The 22,662-nt window shown below is 39.3% G+C and overlaps 1 protein-coding gene across 1 annotated transcript; it reads left to right on the top strand.

Moving 5' to 3' along the window:
* Nucleotides 1–845: 845 nt before the first annotated feature.
* Nucleotides 846–22,375, top strand: LOC306696227 (B-cell receptor CD22-like; the record flags this gene model as incomplete). Its single annotated transcript, XM_079159789.1, has 19 exons — nt 846–1,113; nt 1,234–1,373; nt 2,093–2,339; nt 2,565–2,750; nt 4,172–4,253; nt 4,363–4,423; nt 5,702–5,880; nt 8,998–9,053; nt 9,226–9,354; nt 9,457–9,470; nt 9,966–10,212; nt 10,420–10,680; nt 16,913–17,173; nt 17,375–17,629; nt 17,922–18,182; nt 19,117–19,195; nt 19,306–19,366; nt 20,478–20,647; nt 20,834–22,375. 19 exons carry the CDS (start codon nt 846–848, stop codon nt 20,916–20,918), a joined length of 3,042 nt encoding a protein of 1,013 aa, XP_079015915.1. The 3' UTR covers nt 20,919–22,375.
* Between the last annotated feature and the right edge of the window lie 287 nt (nt 22,376–22,662).

The raw sequence follows: 22,662 nt of genomic DNA, 5'->3' as shown, positions 1-22,662 counted from the left end.
CTACAAGGGGTATGATAACTGGGCAGAGATGAAGTGTCAGAGCAGCTGTCTTCCACCTGGTCATCCTCACTACATCTGGTTCAAGAATGGACAGAAGACTTGGCAACAAACTTCTATTTTGTATTCAGGCAGCTTTAAACCTGCAGACATCGTTTCCTGTGCTGTTCGAGGATTTGAGGACTTCCGCTCTCCTTCAGTGTGTGAGTTTACTGACAGTCTTCCACTGACATTTACTCTGCATTTCATTCTTTATGATTTGGTGGGTTGGACGATATTGACATCATCATTGGTATAGTTTTATTCATAAAGCGTTACTAGCTGACCTTTGTACGGTTCTCTGTCGTTGCTATGGTTACCAGCTCTGCTTCTCCAAGTTGCTACTTTTTAATGAACCCCAGATTTTGACGGATCTGGAGGAACTGCTCTTTACTACTATTCAGCATGGAATAATAGACAAAAACATTTAAATTTGGGAACATTTATGTTTGTTCATGAATTCTTGGGCATCATACAGAATGTGGTGGCCACTGTGTTTAACAGCTGTTCTTCTGTTTTATTGTATCATGTCGTTTGTTTACGGCTGCTACCATGACCAGGTCTCTCTTAAAACATGTATAACTGTTGTTATCAATTGTATACTAACGAGTGTTAATGTAGGAACAATGCTTTACAAATGAATTAAGTGTTTAAACATTCTTAACTAATGCTTCATAGCGTGTAGTTATTATAAAGTGTTACCCAGTTTTCCTGATGTGCTCTGTGTTGCAGTGATACAGAGTCAGAGTGAAAGGAGAGTGACTTACACTTCTACTGAGGTCTGTGCCTTTAAAGGGTCAACAGTTAACATGCGCTGCAGGTACATGTACCCATCCATGATTAACTCAGCAGTTCAGAACACATTCTGGTTCAAAGAGAAAGGTGGTGAACCTGTGGATCTGACAACAGACTCTGAGTATTCAGGTCGCGTGCAGCACAGATGTGATGAGAACGACTGCACTCTAACAATCTCAGGCCTGAGACAGAGCGACTCAGCTGAGTACAAGTTCACGTTCACAACAAGCCAACCAACAGAGAGATATACTGGTTCACCTGTAGTCACTTTGTCCGTCACAGGTAACGTTTGCTTTTCAAATGTTTGATAAGAACCATGACTCAGCTTGTGTTTTCCTTTCCTCTTTCTTTGTGTGTGTCGATAGTGGATTCTAAATGAACGTCTCTGTTGGTTCATCACAGATCCACAGCTCCAGATACATGTGAGGAGATCAACACTGAGTTCTACCTGGACAGAGCTGACATGTCAGTCTAAGTGTCAGCTGCCTGAAGATGTGTCTTACATCTGGTTCCAGAATGGACAGAAAAGGAAGGAAGACAAAGTTTATTTTCATCCACACCCATTAAATCCTGCAGACGACTATCAATGTGCCATAAAAGGACACGAGACGTTCCCCTCTCCTTCAGTGTGTGAGTTTCACCCAAACATGCTTCAGCTCTTACACATCTTTAGTTCCTCTTTAACATGAACATGTTGTTTTATTACCCCACACAATGGAATGTGGGATGGTTTTACCCAGTGGAAAATAAAGAAGGAGAAATAGGAAATGATGTTACTAGAAGTTCAGAAAACACAGAGACTTAAAATCATTTAGACCTCAGTCAAAGACAGTTCAACCCCAAATCAACAGGAATGGTTCCGACATGAAACTTCTCACAACAAGGTCTGTGGATTAACTTGAGTAACCGGGTCATGATTTCTGGAAAGAGACATTGATGTTTAATTGTTCATGTGTATTTGTTGTCACTTGAGCACAACAAGCCGAGTGGCTTTTAGTTCCATTATATTGAAGAGGAGACAGACATCTCCACGTACGAAGTCTCCAACACGATGCAACTCACACCAAAACAATCTAGATGAATAAATAGAACTAGAGGTAAAAGGAAATATGTATTTTTAATTTGGGGTTGAACCTTGCCTTTAAATCAGCACTCTGGACAGTTTAACAAATTAAACTGATTATGTTTTATCATAACATTCTCATCTTAAAGTTAATGTTTATTCATTTCTCCTCCAGATGCTCCAAAGCTTCCCTCTGTGTCAGTGAGTCCCTCTGCTGAGATAGTGGAGGGCAGTTCAGTGACCCTGACCTGTAGCAGTGATGCTAACCCAGCAGCTAACTACACCTGGTACAAGGAGGATGGAAATCCAGACCCTCCTCCTCTCAGTGAAGAACCTCAGCTTGTCTTCAACTCCATCCAGTCCTCTGACTCTGGAGAGTATTACTGTAGAGCTGAGAACCTGCTGGGGAGGAAGAGATCTGAATTCATCAATGTTAATGTGAAATGTGAGTAAAATACAGGTTATAAGAAACAGACACATTAATTAAGTCTGTCAAATAGGTCGCCCTTCATTAAAGGAGCACTACACATGAAGTAGAGTTTATGCTTAAAATGTTCAACAACAAACCTACAAACTGGTGAGTTTAAAAAGAAGTTAACTTGTATGAGGCACGTGGTGTCTAAATAAAGATCCTATTGATCAACTTATAATAATCTATATTCATTTACAGATGCTCCAAAGCTTCCCTCTGTGTCAGTGAGTCCCTCTGCTGAGATAGTGGAGGGCAGTTCAGTGACTCTGACCTGTAGCAGTGATGCTAACCCAGCAGCTAACTACATCTGGTACAAGGAGGATGAAGACTCACCAAAAGCATCAGGACAGATCTTCAACATCACTAACTTCAGAGCTGAACACAGTGGGAGTTATTACTGTGAAGCCCAGAACACGAGAGGACGTAGTAACTCCACCTTACATCTTATTGTTGTAGCAGGTGATATGTAGCATTCAGTCACACACATTCAGCATATTCATGTATCCACATAATCGTGAACAAGGAAGTATAAAGACCGTTAAAGCCAGGAGACCGCTGTTCCTCATGTGAAGCGAGAAGTCAACGCTGATGTTTTGGTCACGTAACTTGCGTACTTCAGTATTGATACTTCCGTGGTTATTTAAACCAGAACGATGATCTTTTCAAAAACCTAAACCAAGTAGATTTGTTGCATAAACAAAGTTTCCTGTTTAGACGAAAGTTCATTCTGTAATAAACGTGTGCACGTAAAGAGCAGAAATAAACACGTGTTGCTGAATTTTGCAGGAAAAAGCAGAAAAAACGAGTAACTTTTCGTGAGATCTCCTACGAACCGTTGTACGAGGATGCGTTGCGTGGTCGTAGCGCTAACACAGAACTAGAGATTAACCACAGATCAAAGAAGAACACTCAAGATTTCACCTCTCATCATGTTTTCACTGTGTTACATATTGAGGGCTCATAGGAATTTAATCATCTTGTTCACATGGGGGTGACCGTGGCTAATTGGAGATCAGAGGGTCGGTGGTTCGATCCCCGGCTCCGGCTCCACTAGTCGCACGTCGATGTGTCCTTGAGCAAGACCTCAAATTAACCCCAAATTGCTCCCCTAGCTGTGCCTACGGTGGAATAGAATCTGAATTGTAAGTCGCTTTGGATAGAAGCGTCTGCTAAATCACTGTAATGCGATGTAATGTTCTCATTCTCTGTGCACTCAGAGCCAGAGCTGTGTCTATTGATGAACATACATCAAGCTCATCTATTGTGGCCTTAGACTTCTGTGTTGTCATCTCTCCGATTCATAATACCTGAGACCAGAATATCAAGGGAGAGCCCAGGTCTGTGAAGTGCCCGATTACTGCGATGTCAGGGAGCATTTCGACTGTTTGCAGATGATATTGTCCTTTAGCTTCATTAGACTTTGACCACCAGTGTGTCTAAAACTCCTGAAGCTTCAGTAATGCAGGCCTTTGTATTTCATGTTGGGTTTAGCTCTGTGGAATATCTCTCTGAATAGTGACCGCGTACTCTCCAACCATCATAACTCAGATGAGAAAAGCTCTGACGTACTAATCTGACTGTTGAACTCAAGAGGGCGTCATGAGAAAACAGCCTCTCCACCACCTCTCCTACAGTGACAGACGAATCAGCTGATCAGACCATAATTAGATTGATTTAACTCCATGTTTGTAATATGCACACATGCATTGTTTGGTCACACATCTCTCTGTGGGACCAATGGGCCCCAAACATGCTGTAACACCTCAATGAACAGTTTGTGTTTTCTTTTGATCACCATTTCTCAGGATCTTGGAAATATGCAGCTGCTGGAACAATCTCTGTTGTTCTCCTGGCTGTCATATCCCTCTCTGTCTTCCTGTGGATGAGGTGAGCACTTCTGTTTCACTGAGTCTTTGTTTGTCAAATCATTCAAAGGCAGTTTGTCATAACTAAAAACATTCAATCATATATTTTTATTAATAATTCTTCCAAGCAGAAAAAAGAAGGCTTCCAGGAACTCGTCTGAGCCTGAAGAGAGACGGGACAACAGGGAAGAGGTGAGAATAGTTACGTGTATTATTTTAGTACTAAAGACAACATATTCCATTCAAACTGCCGAGTCAACCCGATCTCATGTGAAGGCTTATAATAGCACAACATTTAAACGGCTTTTCACGTTTCACTTTGCTCTACGTCGTTCGCAGGAAACTCTCGCGATTATGTTTAGGCAACAAAAAGCACTTAGTAAGGTTCAGGAATACACTTGAAATAACTATATGAACTAAGTTTAATACGTACGTAAACAATGTTACGTAAGTACGGAAAACACGTCACAAACGTCACTTAAGTAACTTTAAACAACCGAACACACCGGTCTCAAACACCGGTGTTCTGGTTGAAAGAGCTGCATTGATTTGACCCGTTTAGCCACCGTTGTGGAATATTTCTATGTAGATTCGGGATAAGAGTTGGTTAAATAAACAGAGTCTGATGAATGCTCAAAGTAGTAAGAGTCAATTTATTGCTTGCAAGCAGGAGAGCGGACACACAGACACATATCTCAGTGAACTGTGCAGGCCACTTTCAAAAAAGTACATCATATTTTATGCATACAAGAAGTCACGCCTTTAGTTAGATCATAAGAAAGGGAGTATAGGTTTTTGGACACGGGTTGTATTGTTCTGCTCATTATCTGGAGTTTTCCAGGTGCGTTCAACTGGGAGTCAGTTCATACAGAGGTTGGAAACAATGGTTTCCTGTTTTTTATCTTCTCGTGTGTGCACTTGAACAACCTTGGAAGGCCGGACATTGGTTTCATGAACTGATTAAATACCTCTGTAGGACTGCAGTGTTCTTTTTTCTGTATCTCTGTACTTTCCCATCAGTTGTACAACATTTTTGAAAACATCCCAATATACTAAAATATATTTTACCATTACACCACCATTAACGGTCTCTCGTGATATACGATATGATACGATACACTTTATTGTCCCAATAAGGAAACTTGTGTCATACTCAAACGCTGCACACATGATATGACACATAACATCTTGTCTTATCATTATAGCTGCCTCCAGAGGAATTCCAAAAGAAACAGACAAACAAAGCAACGTGTACTGAAGCACATTACAACCACACACACACTCTGTTTATAAAGCTGCTGTATAAATAAAGTTATTATCATTATTATTATCATACCATCGTTCTGATTCCATGTGAGTGCAGTACAACACAGCTGCTGTCCTCGTTGCATTCCTCTGCATGAACGCACTATTCCAAAGAAAGACCTCCTGGTGTGATCTGTGTAGCTGACAGTAACTCTGCCTCTGCAGTATCTAGCTGATCAGGGACAGCAGGAGGAGCAGCGTGAGCTTCAGTACGCCAGCGTCCACTTCTCCAACCAGCGGGCAGATCCTCTCTACTCCAACATCAGACCAGCTCAGGCCCTCAGACACACGGAGCAACAGGAAGTGGCTGAATACGCCGCCGTCAGGTTCAACAGTGCCCCGAGGTGAGCAGCTCCTCACACAGGAACATCATCCTCACTTCAAAGGAGACAACTTTGATATCACTGGTGATGAGAATGTTATTAGTTCATATTATATATCTTCAGAATCACCTTTTATTTCTTCTCAGAATCAGAGGTGGAGAAGATCCAGCGGCCCTGTACAGCACCGTCAACAAAACCCGATGAGCACAAAGTCTACGTATATAAATATATTATATTATATTATATTATATTATTTAATTTTATTTTGGATTATAATATATTATATTATATTATTTTATTTTATATTTTATTATATTGTATTATTTTATTTTATATTATTTTATATTATATTATATTATATTATATTATATTATATTATATTATGTTATTTCATTTTATTTTGGATTATAATATATTTTATTATATTATTTTATTTTATATTATATTATATTATATTATATTATATTGTATTATTTTATTTTATATTATTTTATATTATATTATATTATATTATATTATTTTATTTTATTTTGGATTATAATATATTATATTATATTATTTTATTTTATATTATATTATATTATATTATAATGTATTATTTTATTTTATATTATTTTATATTATATTATATTATATTATATTATATTGTATTATATTATTTTATTTAATTTTATTTTGGATTATAATATATTAGATTATATTAGATTATATTATATTATATTATTTGATTTAATTTTATTTTGGATTATAATATATTATATTATATTATTTTATTTTATATTATATTATATTATATTATATTATATTATATTGTATTATTTTATTTTATATTATTTTGTATTATATTATATTATATTATATTATATTATATTATATTATATTATATTATGTTGTATTGTATTATATTATTTTATAGTATTTAATTTTATATTATATTATATTTTATTATATTATATTGTTTTATTTAATATTATATTTTAATTATGACAATCCAGGAGTGCCGACAGATTTTGGGAAAAGAGTTTCTGAAGTGGTAAAAACTGCAAAGCGCTGATATGAAAGTCATTTCAATGTAAAGACATCTTCATGTTCACTTTAAACCAGAGTGCATGATGGGATCACAGAGAGGCAGTTCAGACCTCAAAGTTCACACTGAGACCTTGAAAGGCTGGAAGATTTGTAAACGTGATTAAATCTCACCTGAGATCTCTGACACATTCCATCTGAATGACAGTGAGCAGCTTATTATTGCTGCTGCTTCACTACTGGAGGGGAACATGTGTTTGCTGATCTAGTTGTAGTTTCCAACTGTTGCCACCAGATATTAGTAAAGAGTTATATTTGACTGATAACAGAGAATGTACATTCATGTGTTTACAACATATCTCCTCCACGTTCTGCTTCTTTCATGTTTTATTCCAACTGGTTTTATTGGGAGTCAAATATCATTATTATTAAACTCATTTAGTGAATTATTTCTACTTCCTCACCTGCTCATTACACTCATCTACATGCTTCTTTTTTATATTTCTCTATTTGTATTTATATGTATTTAGATTTTACATGAATGTTTTTTTCTTGCTTGAATAAAATATAAAATAGTAGTTATACTAAAAAGAGCTGACGTGTCGTTTTTTGCACTAATTTCATTCAAATAAGTTCTTCATCTGTTTCTCTTTCCTCTTCGTCGTCCGTCTCTTGTGCTGCTGTTAATGTGAATTTCTCTCTGAGGATCAATGGAGTCTTATCTTGAAGGTGTTTTTGTACCATTGATTCTTTTCTAACCACCTTTTATCTGCCATTCACCAGTATTTTAATACAAATGTTAAGTTTAATCTACTGGCTCATGCATGTTAATAACCTAAAGAGGAAGGAAGCTCGGTGTATTTTTAAGAAACTTGACTTCAGTCTTCTGCTTTCAGACGACAGTTATCTCTTTAAGACAGCACCCTTCCGCATGAAGTCATTTCTGATGTGACTCCTTTCCTACAGATGTAGCTTCTTTACCTGCAGACGTGTTTCATTGACTCTGAAGTCTCTCAGAGGATCCAGAGGAGCAGCTATGAGTTTAACAGCAGCAGCGAGTGGATTCCTCGTCCTCCTCCTCACTGTACCAGGTTCTGTATTTCTACATTCATGTTGTAGGAGATTTACACAGAGTGAACATTTCATTCAGTGGTTCTCTGGTCACCGTGTTGTGACCTGTGAAGTGATGCAGTGCCTGTTCTTAAGACTCTGCACGTCTTCAGATGTCTCTGCAACACAACACAGAGACGTGTTCTACGTAACGTCTCCACTGTAACCGCTTCACACTCTGATGATGATGTCGCTTCACTTTTTACAACGTTTTCAACTGAACTCATGTCCAGTTTTACACATTGTACATAATATGTTGGTACTTTGAAGTAAAATAAAGGAAGGACGGCTTTACTGGGGTTTGATCTTTCCAAACTAACCTTTGATGGAGTGAACCGCGCTCTGAGCACTAATGAAGTGAGACAACACTCTGAGATATTTGTCTTGTTCCTCTTTTGTCAAAGCGGAATCGCCCAAACTGTCGTTGGTGGTAAGAGTGCATCAAACGTAGAACATTTATGGTCAGAGGCTAAATCAATCTTATTCAGGGAATTAAGAGACGTGTGCAGATCAGACGTCACGGTGTTCCTGGTGTGATGTGTGGGACGTGCTGCACACGGTTAAAAGATTTAGAAATGTTACAGAAAATATGCACGTAATAAAAGAAGATGGAAATAAGAAAAATAAAGAATTTTGGCACCAAAAAGTGCAGCAGAAGTATTTATTCTTGTTCAGCTGTAGTTAGAGACGCGTATGTTGTTGTGACTTTGTTGCAGTAAATCAGATTGTGTTGGTACCATGATCCTCTTCGTCTTCACTCTCAGGATGTTGGCAGAGATTACATCACTCGTCCAATCTTGTGCCACGGAGAGCCGACCGGCTCCAGGTTTTTATTTCACCCGAGTCATTAACATGAAATGAAAACCTGCAGACTGTCGGTTCTCAGTGACAAACGGTTTGACTCTGGATGTAGATTTGAAAAAGCAGTTTGGTTCAGTTCTAGAAAGACAGATGAGTTAAAGAAAGTCTGATCTCTGATGTCATGACTCTTCTGTGTTACAGTGATTCAGGCTCAGAGTCGCTGGACAGTGACTTACACTTCTACTCAGATCTGTGCTGTAAATGGATCAACAGTGGAAATAAGCTGCAGCTTCACACACCCATTCAAAATAAAAAGTCTAGAAACCCAAGTTAAGGAAACATTTTGGTTCACTAAAACAAGTAATGATGTTTATGTGGATCTGAGAACAGACCCGGAGTATTCAGGTCGTGTGAAGTCTCTCTGTGTAGACAAAGTCTGCACTCTGACGATCACAGACCTGAGAGAGAGCGACTCAGCTCAGTACAAGTTCAGGTTCACAACAAACCAACCAGGTGGGACATATGCTGGTTCACCTGGAGTCTCTCTGTCCGTCACAGGTAACATTTTCATCTGAACATTTAGTATTTAGTTTTCAACGTCTTGTGTGTTTATATGTGTGTGTATAGATGAAGATGTCTGTTCCTTATTCACATATTCAGATCTCCAGGTCCAGGTGAGCAGATTACAGGTCTTTGAGCATTATAACCAGGCAGAGATGACGTGTCAGAGCAGCTGTCTTCCACCTGGTCATCGTCACTACGTCTGGTTCAAGAATGGAGTGACCATTTGGCAACAAACTTCTATTTCGTATTCAGACTACTTTAAACCTGCAGACATCGTTTCCTGTGCTGTTAGAGGATTTGAGGACTTCCGCTCTCCCTCAGTGTGTGAGTTTACTGACAGTCTTCCACTGACATTTACTCTGCATTTCATTCTTTATAATTTTGTGGGTTGGACATTATTGACTCTCAGACATCGTTAGTATATTTTTATTTGTAAAGCATTGTGTACCGTACTTACATATAACATTTGTACCGTTCTCTGTCTTTACTCTGGTTACCAGCTATGCTTCTCCAAGTTGTAGCTTTTGAATGAACCCCATGTTTTATCATAACATTCTTATCTTAAAGTCTATTTATGTTTATTAACTTCTCCTCCAGATGCTCCAAAGCTTCCCTCTGTGTCAGTGAGTTCCTCTGCTGAGATAGTGGAGGGCAGTTCAGTGACTCTGACCTGTAGCAGTGATGCTAACCCAGCAGCTAACTACATCTGGTACAAGGAGAACCAAACTCCTCTCAGTAAAGAACCTCAGCTTGTCTTCAGGTCCATTCAGTCCTCTGACTCTGGACGGTATTACTGTATAGCTGAGAACCAGCTGGGGAGGACGTCTGAATACATCAATGTTAATGTGAAATGTGAGTAAAATACAGGTTATAAGCAACAGATGCAATCAGTCTGTCAAATTGTTTTATCTTTTTTTAAAGGAACACTAAACATGAAGTAGAATGTAATGTTCAACAAGAAACCTACAAACTTATCTGGCCAGTTATTTCTTATGAAGCCTGTGGTGTCTAAATAAAGATGCTATTGATCAACTTATAATAATCTATATTCATTTACAGATGCTCCAAAGCTTCCCTCTGTGTCAGTGAGTCCCTCTGCTGAGATAGTGGAGGGCAGTTCAGTGACTCTGACCTGTAGCAGTGATGCTAACCCAGCAGCTAACTACACCTGGTACAAGGAGAACCAAACACGTCCTCATGGAGAAGGAGGTATCTATCGTTTCACCTCCATCAGCTCTGAGGACAGAGGGATCTACTACTGCAAGTCTGAGAATAAACATGGATGGATTGACTCTTCATCTCTAGTTATAGATGTCCAGTGTGAGTATAACACATCAGCACATCTGGTTTCCTGGTGACCCAGCAGTGAGGGACATGATACATGTAGACACACCTGGTTTACATGTTAGTTCTTTGGAACAGAACTCTTATTGACAATCTCCAGAGAAGTGATGTGAAGTTAATGTTGACAGACGATAGCTCTAAAAGGTTTTTATTCACAAATAACGTGCCCTTAATCCAAAATGCATTTGACAAAAACATTTGAACATGTAATGCATACATCACCAACTAATGTGAATGACTTGAGTCTCTCTTTTCTCCTCCAGATGCTCCAAAGCTTCCCTCTGTGTCAGTGAGTCCCTCTGCTGAGATAGTGGAGGGCAGTTCAGTGACTCTGACCTGTAGCAGTGATGCTAACCCAGCAGCTAACTACACCTGGTACAAGGAGGATGAAGACTCACCAAAAGCATCAGGACAGATCTTCAACATCACTGACTTCAGAGCTGAACACAGTGGGAGTTATTACTGTGAAGCCCAGAACATGATTGGACGTAGTATCTCCACCTTACATCTGACTGTTGTAGCCGGTAAGTTCTCCACATTCAGCATCACACAAACACACCTGTTTACTGCGTCAGACCTGATTCACAGGTTAAAATCTGTTTGTATTTCTAGGATATTCAACAATGATCATGAATATCATCCGGTTGACTTTGTTGGTCTTCATGCCGATTCCTCTGCTACTCCTGATTCTGTGGATGAGGTAGAACACAAACAAATCAATCGCTTCAGTCCTTTAGTTTTAGTCTCTTGACTTTTATTGTGTTTCACTCTGTATTTGTTGTTGGACTCAATACAGGAAGAAGAAAGCTCTGAGCTCCACCACTGAACCACATGAACCTGTAGAGATAGAGGTGAGAGACAGAGGCCCTGTTGACTGAACCTCCCCTTTATGCTTATAAGTTGGCTCTGGAAAGTGAAGAAGATGTGAAGTGAATTCATGTTTGAAACACATCTTGCTGAGTAGAAACCATTGATGCATTTTCCGTAACACAACTTAAGACAATAATGTGCTTTTAAACGTGCTAAAATATACATCTTTGATGAAATGTAAATGAATGCAGGTTTAATGAATGAGGTCCATTGAGCCTCATCTTGTCGTCTCTCCATCAGTTAGACTCTTGTCCTGAGTATGAGAACGACTCAAACACTGCAGCACAGACAGAAGACTCAGAGGAGCAGGAGGACCGGGTGTGAAGGTCAGTCGGGTTAGAGCCTCCTGCTGCGTCCAATGAAACGAGACGACTTCAGATTCACAGTCGCAGCTCCTGACGGTGACTTCACACGAGTGCTCTGTGATTTTCTTCAGATGCAGTTGAACCAGAGGCGAGACTCACGTGATGGAAACAAAGAAGCGCGACGTTGAGATGTGACTGTGGAGAGCGAGGCTGTGCAGGACGTGGAGGAAGTGGAGACACAAACCTCCCAAAAGATGTTCTTGTCAGTCGCTTTAGAGAAGATTTAGAAGAACGAGGTGTCGGCAGCTTGAACTGAATCATGTCGAGGTGACAAACTAGATGTGTTGTTTAGATCAGCTGATGGTCAGGTGCTGTGTGGCTTACTGACTCATAACAAACTGCTGAAGATACGCAAGCTTTTTATTCTTTAGTTCTTTATATTATAGATTATTGTTGGAATGCTGTTAAGCATTCCAACTATTGTTATCCTATTCTTTATTCCTCCGTTTATATTTCTTCCGTCCCCTGTTTTTTGAAACGCTTCTTCTTCTTCATTTTTTAAGCTACAGAAACCGTTCGACTATCAAAATGTTCAGCTCTTTAAGGACATTTATGCTGTGACTTTTCATATTTGTAACCTTTAACATTTTTGAATTATTAAGCTTTTTGCAATCTTTTTTGAATGGGATCTCTATGGAGAAAATCTTCAAATCCTCTTAAACTTCTTCAACTTTCAACTTCCTTCAACTTCGTCATACTTTCAGCTACTGACATTGTTTAAGCCACAGAAACCATTCAAATATTAAAATGTTCAGCTCTTTCAGGAGAGGGGTGATATGACTTATCATATTTGTAATCTTTAAACTTTTTGAATTATTAAGCTGTTTGCAATTTTTTTTAATTGGATTTCTATTTTCAGCAATGTTTCAGCAGTTCATTTCAGCTTTCAGCATTCCAATGCATTTTCAGCAGGAAAAGCATTTTCTGGTATTTTTATTATATTTCTTCCATACGTTTTTTCAAACGCTTCTGCTTCTTCATATTTTAAGCTACAGAAACCGTTCGAATATAAAAATGTTCAGCTCTTTCAGTTCATGTATGCTATATCTCTTCATATTTCTAATCTTTCAACTTTTTGAATTATTAAGCTTTTTGCAATTTTTTTTTTAATTGGATATCTATTTTCAGCAATGTTTCAGCAGTTCATTTCAGCTTTCAGCATTCCAACGCATTTTCTGCAGGAAATGCATTTTGTAGTTATTATTATTGTGACAATCCAGGTAAGATATTTCACTCGGGACCAAAATGGAGTGACAACTGACTTCGTAAAAAGAGGTAAAAGAGGTAAAAACTGAGTTTAGTGCCACCAAGAGGTTCTGAAGTGGTAAAATCTGCAAAGCGCTGATATGAAAGTCATTTCAAAGTAAAGACATCTTCATGTTCACTTTAAACCAGAGTGCATGATGGGATCACAGAGAGGCAGTTCAGACCTCAAAGTTCACACTGAGACCTTGAAAGGCTGGAAGATTTGTAAACGTGTTTAAATCTCACCTGAGATCTCTGACACATTCCATCTGAATGACAGTGAGCAGCTTATTATTGCTGCTGCTTCACTACTGGAGGGGAACATGTGTTTGCTGATCTAGTTGTAGTTTCCAACTGTTGCCACTAGATATTAGTAAAGAGTTATATTTGACTGATAACAGAGAATGTACATTCATGTGTTTACAACATATCTCCTCCACGTTCTGCTTCTTTCATGTTTTATTCCAACTGGTTTTATTGGGAGTCAAATATCATTATTATTAAACTCATTTAGTGAATTATTTCTACTTCCTCACCTGCTCATTACACTCATCTACATGCTTCTTTTTTATTTTTCTCTATTTGTATTTATATGTATTTAGATTTTACATGAATGTTGTTTTCTTGCTTGAATAAAATACAAAATAGTAGTTATACTAAAAAGAGCTGACGTGTCGTTTTTTGCACTAATTTCATTGAAATAAGTTCTTCATCTGTTTCTCTTTCCTCTTCGTCGTCCGTCTCTTGTGCTGCTGTTAATGTGAATTTCTCTCTGAGGATCAATGGAGTCTTATCTTGAAGGTGTTTTTGTACCATTGATTCTTTTCTAACCACCTTTTATCTGCCTTTCACCAGCATTTTAATACAAATACTCAGAGACACTAACGCTTGTTTTTCAGACCCTAAACGGTGACCACACTGAAGAAAAGATCTCTTCAAATGGTCTCTTCCTGTGTTAGTGTGATGTTGTGAACTAGTTTCTCACATTGAGAAGTGTAATCTACTGGCTCATGCATGTTAATAACCTAAAGAGGAAGGAAGCTCGGTGTACTTCTAAGAAACTTGACTTCAGTCTTCTGCTTTCAGACGACAGTTATCATATCAAGACAGCACCCTTCCGCATGAAGTGTTTTCTGATGTGACTCCTTTCCTACAGATGTAGCTTCTTTACCTGCAGACGTGTTTCATTGACTCTGAAGTCTCTCAGAGGATCCAGAGGAGCAGCTATGAGTTTAACAGCAGCAGCGAGTGGATTCCTCGTCCTCCTCCTCACTGTACCAGGTTCTGTATTTCTACATTCATGTTGTAGGAGATTTACACAGAGTGAACATTTCATTCAGTGGTTCTCTGGTCACCGTGTTGTGACCTGTGAAGTGATGCAGTGCCTGTTCTTAAGACTCTGCACGTCTTCAGATGTCTCTGCAACACAACACAGAGACGTGTTCTACGTAACGTCTCCACTGTAACCGCTTCACACTCTGATGATGATGTCGCTTCACTTTTTACAGCGTTTTCAACTGAAATCACGTCCAGTTTTACACATTGTACATAATATGTTGGTACTTTGAAGTAAAGTAAAGGAAGGACGGCTTTACTGGGGTTTGATCTTTTCAAACTAACCTTTGATGGAGTGAACCGCGCTCTGAGCACTAATGAAGTGAGACAACACTCTGAGATATTTGTCTTGTTCCTCTTTTGTCAAAGCGGAATCGCCCAAACTGTCGTTGGTGGTAAGAGTGCATCAAACGTAGAACATTTATGGTCAGAGGCTAAATCAATCTTATTCAGGGAATTAAGAGACGTGTGCAGATCAGACGTCACGGTGTTCCTGGTGTGATGTGTGGGACGTGCTGCACACGGTTAAAAGATTTAGAAATATTACAGAAAATATGCTCGTAATAAAAGAAGATGGAAATAAGAAAAATAAAGAGTTTTGGCACCAAAAAGTGCAGCAAAAGTATTTATTCTTGTTCAGCTGTAGTTAGAGACGCGTATGTTGTTGTGACTTTGTTGCAGTAAATCAGATTGTGTTGGTACCATGATCCTCTTCGTCTTCACTCTCAGGATGTTGGCAGAGATTACGTCAGTCGTCCAATCTTGTGCCACGGAGAGCCGACCGGCTCCAGGTTTTTATTTCACCCGAGTCATTAACATGAAATGAAAACCTGCAGACTGTCGGTTCTCAGTGACAAACGGTTTGACTCTGGATGTAGATTTGAAAAAGCAGTTTGGTTCAGTTCTAGAAAGACAGATGAGTTAAAGAAAGTCTGATCTCTGATGTCATGACTCTTCTGTGTTACAGTGATTCAGGGTGAGGATGACTGGGGAGTGACTTACTCTTCTACTCAGATCTGTGCTGTAAATGGATCAACAGTGGAAATACGCTGCAGCTACACACACCCATCCACAATAAATGGCCTTCAAACAAAAGTTGTGGAAACATTTTGGTTCATTCAAGTGAGTAAAGGTTTTTTGGATCTGAGAACAGACCCGGAGTATTCAGGTCGTGTGACGTCTCACTGTGAAAACAAAGTCTGCACTCTGAGGATCACAGGCCTGAGAGAGAGCGACTCAGCTGAGTACAAGTTCAGGTTCACAACAAACCAACCAGGTGGGACATATGCTGGTAAACCTGGAGTCTCTCTGTCCGTCACAGGTAAAACTTTCATCTGAACATTTAGTAATTTAGTTTTCAACGTCTTGTGTGTTTATATGTGTGTGTATAGATGAAGATGTCTGTTCCTTATTCACATATTCAGATCTCCAGGTCCAGGTGAGCAGATTACAGGTCTTTGAGCATTATAACCAGGCAGAGATGACGTGTCAGAGCAGCTGTCTTCCACCTGGTCATCGTCACTACGTCTGGTTCAAGAATGGATGGAACTTTTGGGGAGAAACTTCGTATTCAGGCTACTTTTATCCTGCAGACATCTTTTCCTGTGCTGTTAGAGGATTTGAGGACTTCCGCTCTCCTTCAGTGTGTGAGTTTACTGACAGTCTTCCACTGACATTTACTCTGCATTTCATTCTTTATCATTTGGTGGGTTGGACGATATTGACTCTCAGACCTCGTTAGTATAATTTAATTTGTAAAGCGTTGTGTACCTTACTTACATATAACTTACCTTTGGACCGTTTTTTGTCTTCATTCTGGTAGTTATCAGCTATGCTTCTTGATGGTTTTAGCTTTTTAATGAACCTCATGTTTTATCATAACATTCTCATCTTAAAGTTAATTTTTATACATATTCTCGTCCAGATGCTCCAAAGCTTCCCTCTGTGTCAGTGAGTTCCTCTGCTGAGATAGTGGAGGGCAGTTCAGTGACTCTGACCTGTAGCAGTGATGCTAACCCAGCAGCTAACTACATCTGGTACAAGAAGAACCAAACTCCTCTCAGTGAAAAACATCAGCTTGTCTTCAGGTCCATCCAGTCCTCTCACTCTGGACAGTATTACTGTAGAGCTGAGAACCAGCTGGGGAGGATGTCTAAAAACATCACTGTTAATGTGAAATGTGAGTAAAATACAGGTTATAAGCAACAGATGCAATCAATCTGTCAAATTGTTTTCTCTTTATTAAAGGAACACTACACATGAAGTAGAATTTAATGTTCAACAAGAAACCTACAAACTGGTCTGGCTAGTTAACTTTTATGAAACCTCTGGTGTCTAAATAAAGATGCTATTGATCAACTTATAAAAATCTATATTCATTTATTCATTTACAGATCCTCCAAAGCTTCCCTCTGTGTCAGTGAGTCCCTCTGCTGAGATAGTGGAGGGCAGTTCAGTGACTCTGACCTGTAGCAGTGATGCTAACCCAGCAGCTAACTACATCTGGTACAAGAAGAACCAAACACGTCCTCATGGAGAAGGAGGTATCTATCGTTTCACCTCTATCAGCTCTGAGGACAGAGGGATCTACTACTGCAATGCACATAATCGACATGGAAAGATCAATTCTACGTCTCTATCAGTAGATGTTCAGTGTGAGTACAAAACATAATCATATCTGGTGTGACAATCACCAGAGTGATCTGAAGTTAGTGTTGACTGTGATCTGTTTGTTTAATTTGACAGGCAAAATACATGCCCTGAAGCCAAAATGCAACGTGGGACAAAGCCATGTTACATTTAATACGTACAAAACCAACTAATGTGAAATATGAGTCTCTCTAAATCTCCTCCAGATGCTCCAAAGCTTCCCTCTGTGTCAGTGAGTCCCTCTATAGTGGAGGGCAGTTCAGTGACTCTGACCTGTAGCAGTGATGCTAACCCAGCAGCTAACTACACCTGGTACAAGAAGAACCAAACACGTCCTCATGGAGGAGGACGTATCTATCGTTTCACCTCCATCAGCTCTGAGGACAGAGGGATCTACTACTGCAAGTCTGAGAATAAACATGGAGAGATCAACTCTACGTCTCTAGTTATAGATGTCCAGTGTGAGTACAACACATCAGCACATCTGGTGTCCTGGTGACCCAGCAGTGAGGGACATGATCCATGTAGACCTGGTTTACTTGTTAGTTCTTTGGAACAGAACTCTTGACAATCTCCAGAGAAGTGATGTGAAGTTAATGTTGTGTAGGTTGACAGACGATAGCTCTAAAATGTTTTTGTTCACAAATGACGTGACCCTAATCCCAAATGCAACATGTGACAAAGCCACGTTGTGATTTAATGCATACATCACCAACTAATGTGAATGACTTAATTCTCTCTTTTCTCCTCCAGATGCTCCAAAGCTTCCCTCTGTGTCAGTGAGTCCCTCTGCTGAGATAGTGGAGGGCAGTTCAGTGACTCTGACCTGTAGCAGTGATGCTAACCCAGCAGCTAACTACATCTGGTACAAGAAGGGTGAAGACTCAGCAAAAGCATCAGGACAGATTTTCATCATCACTGACATCAGAGCTAAACACAGTGGGAGTTATTACTGTGAAGCCCAGAACATGAGAGGACGCAGTAACTCCACCTTACATCTGACTGTGTTGGCAGGTGAGTTTTTAGATTTTCTTACACATCAGAAGTCTTAAACCACCAAATGATGTACCGAGGGTGGAGGTAATAGTGGCACCAATCAAACATTGCCCTCTGCGAGTTGAACCCTGTGAGACTCTTGGAAACGACTAGACCGTGGTACATACTGCCAATAGATCTAAATCTGTAAAGGCAAAACTCTTTTTAAGAAACAAAAACATTGCAGTCTTTCATTGCTGAAATCTCAGAACATGGAGACATCATTCAAAAGATGTCAGCTGGGTAAGATATCATAGCAGTCAAACATTCAGACACAATTGACACAAACCCCCAGATCTGCCAAATGTATTCATAAGAAAAAGCAGAAACTACTACTTCAGTAATTACTCATACTTTCTTTTTTTAACATCCCTCACTGTTCACAGGCTGACTTCCTGGTTTCACTTTGACCAACCATACTCACACAGTTTTCCTGCACAATTAATTCATTATTTATATTATAGTTTATATATACCAATAAATGGGTTCCTGTGTACCCAGGTCTCTGCAAGTAACGTGATCAGTATAATGTTATCACAAGCCATAAACACAGAGGCCAGAACTACAAAAGCACTCTACTTTAGAGTAGTTACTAGTCTACTTTATTAAGTTAGGGGCTTTGTCAACAGAATTGCAGACTATTTAGCGCAAGCAGAACAACTAGCAGAACAACAAGCACATATTTTGGTTCATATGGGAGCAGTTTTTGTCCAAAAAGGCTGGGTGAGTGAAGTAAAGATCAGAGATTCTTACTCAGTGTTTATGACTCTGCTGCCAACCTTTGCATTGAAAAAGTGAATAGAAAGGCAAAGGGAATTTTAAAATAGAGAGAAAGCTGACGACACTCTTTGAGCTAAAAAATTAACAAATTAAACATCTCACTTTTTTTATTTTTTCCCTGTTTACCAAGAAGCATGGAAATCAGCAGTCTTTGGAACAACCTCTGCTGTTTTCCTGGCTATCGTAGGGCTCTCTGTCTTCCTACTGATAAGGTGAGTACTCTCTTTTTACCAAAACATTGAACATTTAATACTTAAAAATCAATTTTACATGACAGACTAAATTATTAACTTCTTTGTTTTTGATTAATTCTCCTAACCAGAAAAAAGAGAGCCTCCAGGCAGTCATCCGGGCCTGTAGAGGGTCCACACAACAGGCAACAGGTGAGCCCATTTAAAGTCAATACAATCCAGTTTGAATGTGTGTGAAACACTGCTTCTTCAGTTTCTTAGGTTACATCCGCACGACTGAGTTTTCATTTTAAAACTCCTTTTAGAGCCGGAGACGTTTGAGAGCGTGACGTGTCATTACTTGATTCGTCACGCCCCTATCACGTGAACATTTTCTGTAAGAAAACAAACTTAAAATTTTAAAATTTTAAAATTTAAAAAATGACTTTTGGCAGGGTGGATGTAGCTTTAGTCACTCATTATCAGAAAGTGTTAAAACCAGGCGGCAACTTCCAGTTCTGCAGAGTGAAGCCAATGCGGAAGTGTCCTGCATAAAACCTGCATTCTCTCTAGTGTCCACCAGGGGGCGACTCCTCTGGTTGTTAGAAGTCTATGAGAAAATGACTCTACTTCTCTCTTGATTTATTACCTCAGTAAACATTGTAAACATGAGCTTATGGTCTCAATCTCTAGTTTCAAGTCTTCTTCAATACAGCATGATGTTCATTTAGTAAATTATGGTCCATTTAGAGTCAAACAGACCATAAAGCAGGATAGCTTCAGGGCGGGGCTACTGTGATTGACAGGTTGCTGCCACTACCAGAGACGTATACGTCGTCTCTACATCACTCCTCCGCATTCCAAATAATGTAACTTCCGTTCATCGGTTCCAAGAAAGCAAAGATGGCAACAGCCGTATTCCAAGATGGCGATGGGGAGATCGCCGAACTCGAGGCTTCATAATGGAAGTCCACAAACCAAAGGGTGACGTCATGATGACTTCTTACATACAGTCTATGGTTTAATCCCCCCTGACTGAGAGGCAGTCCATGTAGCTCTAATGCTACCCTTCTTCACAGAAATGAATTGTCCTGCAACTATCGGGGTGCCACATTGCTCAGTCAAATGTACACCTGAAGGTTGCCTGAGAGGAAGTTTCTGACAACTGTCAATCCTTGGATTTAGAATGAGCAATGGATTTCTTGGTCATGGAACACTGAATCTGTTTTGCTCTCTTAAAAGGCGATCATCTAAACTCTGGACATAGTCTCCTAGATATAGGTATTACACATGTAAAATGCAAAAAGCTATTTTGTCTTTGCAGTGTCTACCCAATCAGCTGGTGGAACGGGATGATATTCACTACGCCAGTATCCACTTTGCCAACAACCAGACAGACTCGATCTACTCCAACATCAGACCAGCTGTACATCGCGTATACGAGGAAGTCGAGTACGCTGTTGTCAAATTCAAGAGTGCCAGCAGTTCTCCAAGGTGATCAACTCTTATCATTATCCTCACTAAAACCTCAAAATCACATGCATTTTGTAGAATTGATGAATTTGAACACTTTCACTGCTGTTGCAGTTGCTCGCTTGTTTATCTTTTTACTCTCACTGTGAGACTTTTCATGAGTTTGTAATATGTCTCCAGCATTCCTGATTTTTCTCTTCTTCTCAGAACTAGAAGAGAAGAGAATGGGGAGGATCCAGCTGAATTGTACAGTACAGTCAACAAATCTGCTGAACACAACAGGAATCGCTAGGCTTTCATTTTTGATTTTTAGCCACTAGCACGGCTAGAAGGATGGCAAAGCTAGTCGGTCGGTTCTCCACTTTGGCCCAGACTGAAAGAGCAACAACTCAATGGATTACCTTTAAATTTCATATTGACATTCATGGTCATCAGAGGATGATTCCTACAGACTTTGAAGATTCCCAGACTTTAAAAGTCGCCAAAACAGGGCGTTGTTTGAGTTTCTTAGTACACATATCCATGGTTCTCCAAGGATAAATCCTACTGATGTTGGTGATTCCTCGACATCTGAAATATCACAACTACTATGGGATGGATTGCCATAAATGAGTCACAGCCATGTCCCTCACAGGATAAATTATATTGACTTGCATTAGTTGATCTAGTTGTAGTGCTGCCACTAGATTTTAGTCAAGAGTCATACTTTACTGATAGACAACCATTTCCAAAATCATGGGAGCTCATTTTTCTTTTGTGTAAATAGTCTTTTTAACCACAAGTCATATGTCATTTATTTTTACTTATTTCTAAATATGATACGATTACAGCTCATTATCATGCTTCCTTTTTTTGAAATAAAAACGCTGGAGTTAAAAAGCTGCAGTGACGAAAGTCTTTGTCAAGAAAACAATGAAGGGGAGCACAGGAAATGCCGACTGCAGCGCAGAGACCGCTGCTACAGTCATCGTGAGTGAGGGATGGAAAGTGACCACGACCGCAGTCCTGCTCAGCACTGTGGGAAACACTTTGCAGCTGTTTGTGCTGCAGATTGTAGCGTCTGCAACTCCTGTTTACATGGATTTCTGTTTTGCTTTTTCAAATTCCACTTTCTCCTTGACATATTTAAGTCATAAAACAAATAAATTGTCAATTGACTTTTTGCAGACATTAATGCATTGAAGCGATGTTTCAAACTTTCTGTTTTTAAAGTTAAATTCTGCGCTGCAGAGACTGATTGATAACATATTCTTTTAGGTGCTGAAGTGAGCCTGCATTTAAGAAAAGGATTACACGAGGAATCATTTTCTCTTGTTAGCACTAGAGAGGTGGTGTGGGACGGTACAGGTTTGGGTCCAGCAGGCAACATGTCTCATTCTGCAACAAGTCATTTTGTTGAGCCATTTACTGGCATCTGGTTGAAGAGGAAGGACGCCTGGTGTATTTTAACCCCAGCGCTCTTCTCAAGCCTACTTAATGCCCACAGGGGAACGATTCGGTTCAAGAGCACTTCCTTCTTTATTGAAAGCAGACGTGTGAGATGTGACTAATCTGCGACTTGTGCACAATAATCTTCTTGTTTTATTGTCACTGAAGCCACACAGCAAAGAGAGGAGCAGGTGGTTTATTGTGGTGATCAGTGATGTCCTCAGAGCTATCGCTCCAACTTGTAAAAAGTATTAGTTTGCCCATTAAACGCAATAACAATTAAAATCTGAAGCTGGAAGCATGAAATGTTTTTGCACAATAAACGACTATCAAAATAGTTTTCTTCTCAATCGACTAATTGATGAATCGACTTATTGTTTTAGCTGTACTTGTATATACTGTTGGGTAGTTTAAGCTCTTTGTAAGTTTTGTATGCAAACATTTGAATTGATAAAGTAGTAACTAAAGCCGTCATATAATTGGAGTAAAAGTACAATATTTCTGTCTGAAATGTGGTGGAGGAGAATTAGCATTAAAAGAAAAGACTCAAATACCTCAACTTTTTACTTGCAGTGCTTGAGTAAATAACTTTGTGTGTACATGAAGTG

Source organism: Pholis gunnellus, assembly GCF_910591455.1.
Source record: "Pholis gunnellus genome assembly, chromosome: 5".
Taxonomy (NCBI): Eukaryota; Metazoa; Chordata; class Actinopteri; order Perciformes; family Pholidae; genus Pholis; species Pholis gunnellus.
Note: the sequence above shows the minus strand (reverse complement) of the source record. Positions and strands in the feature narration are given on the sequence as shown.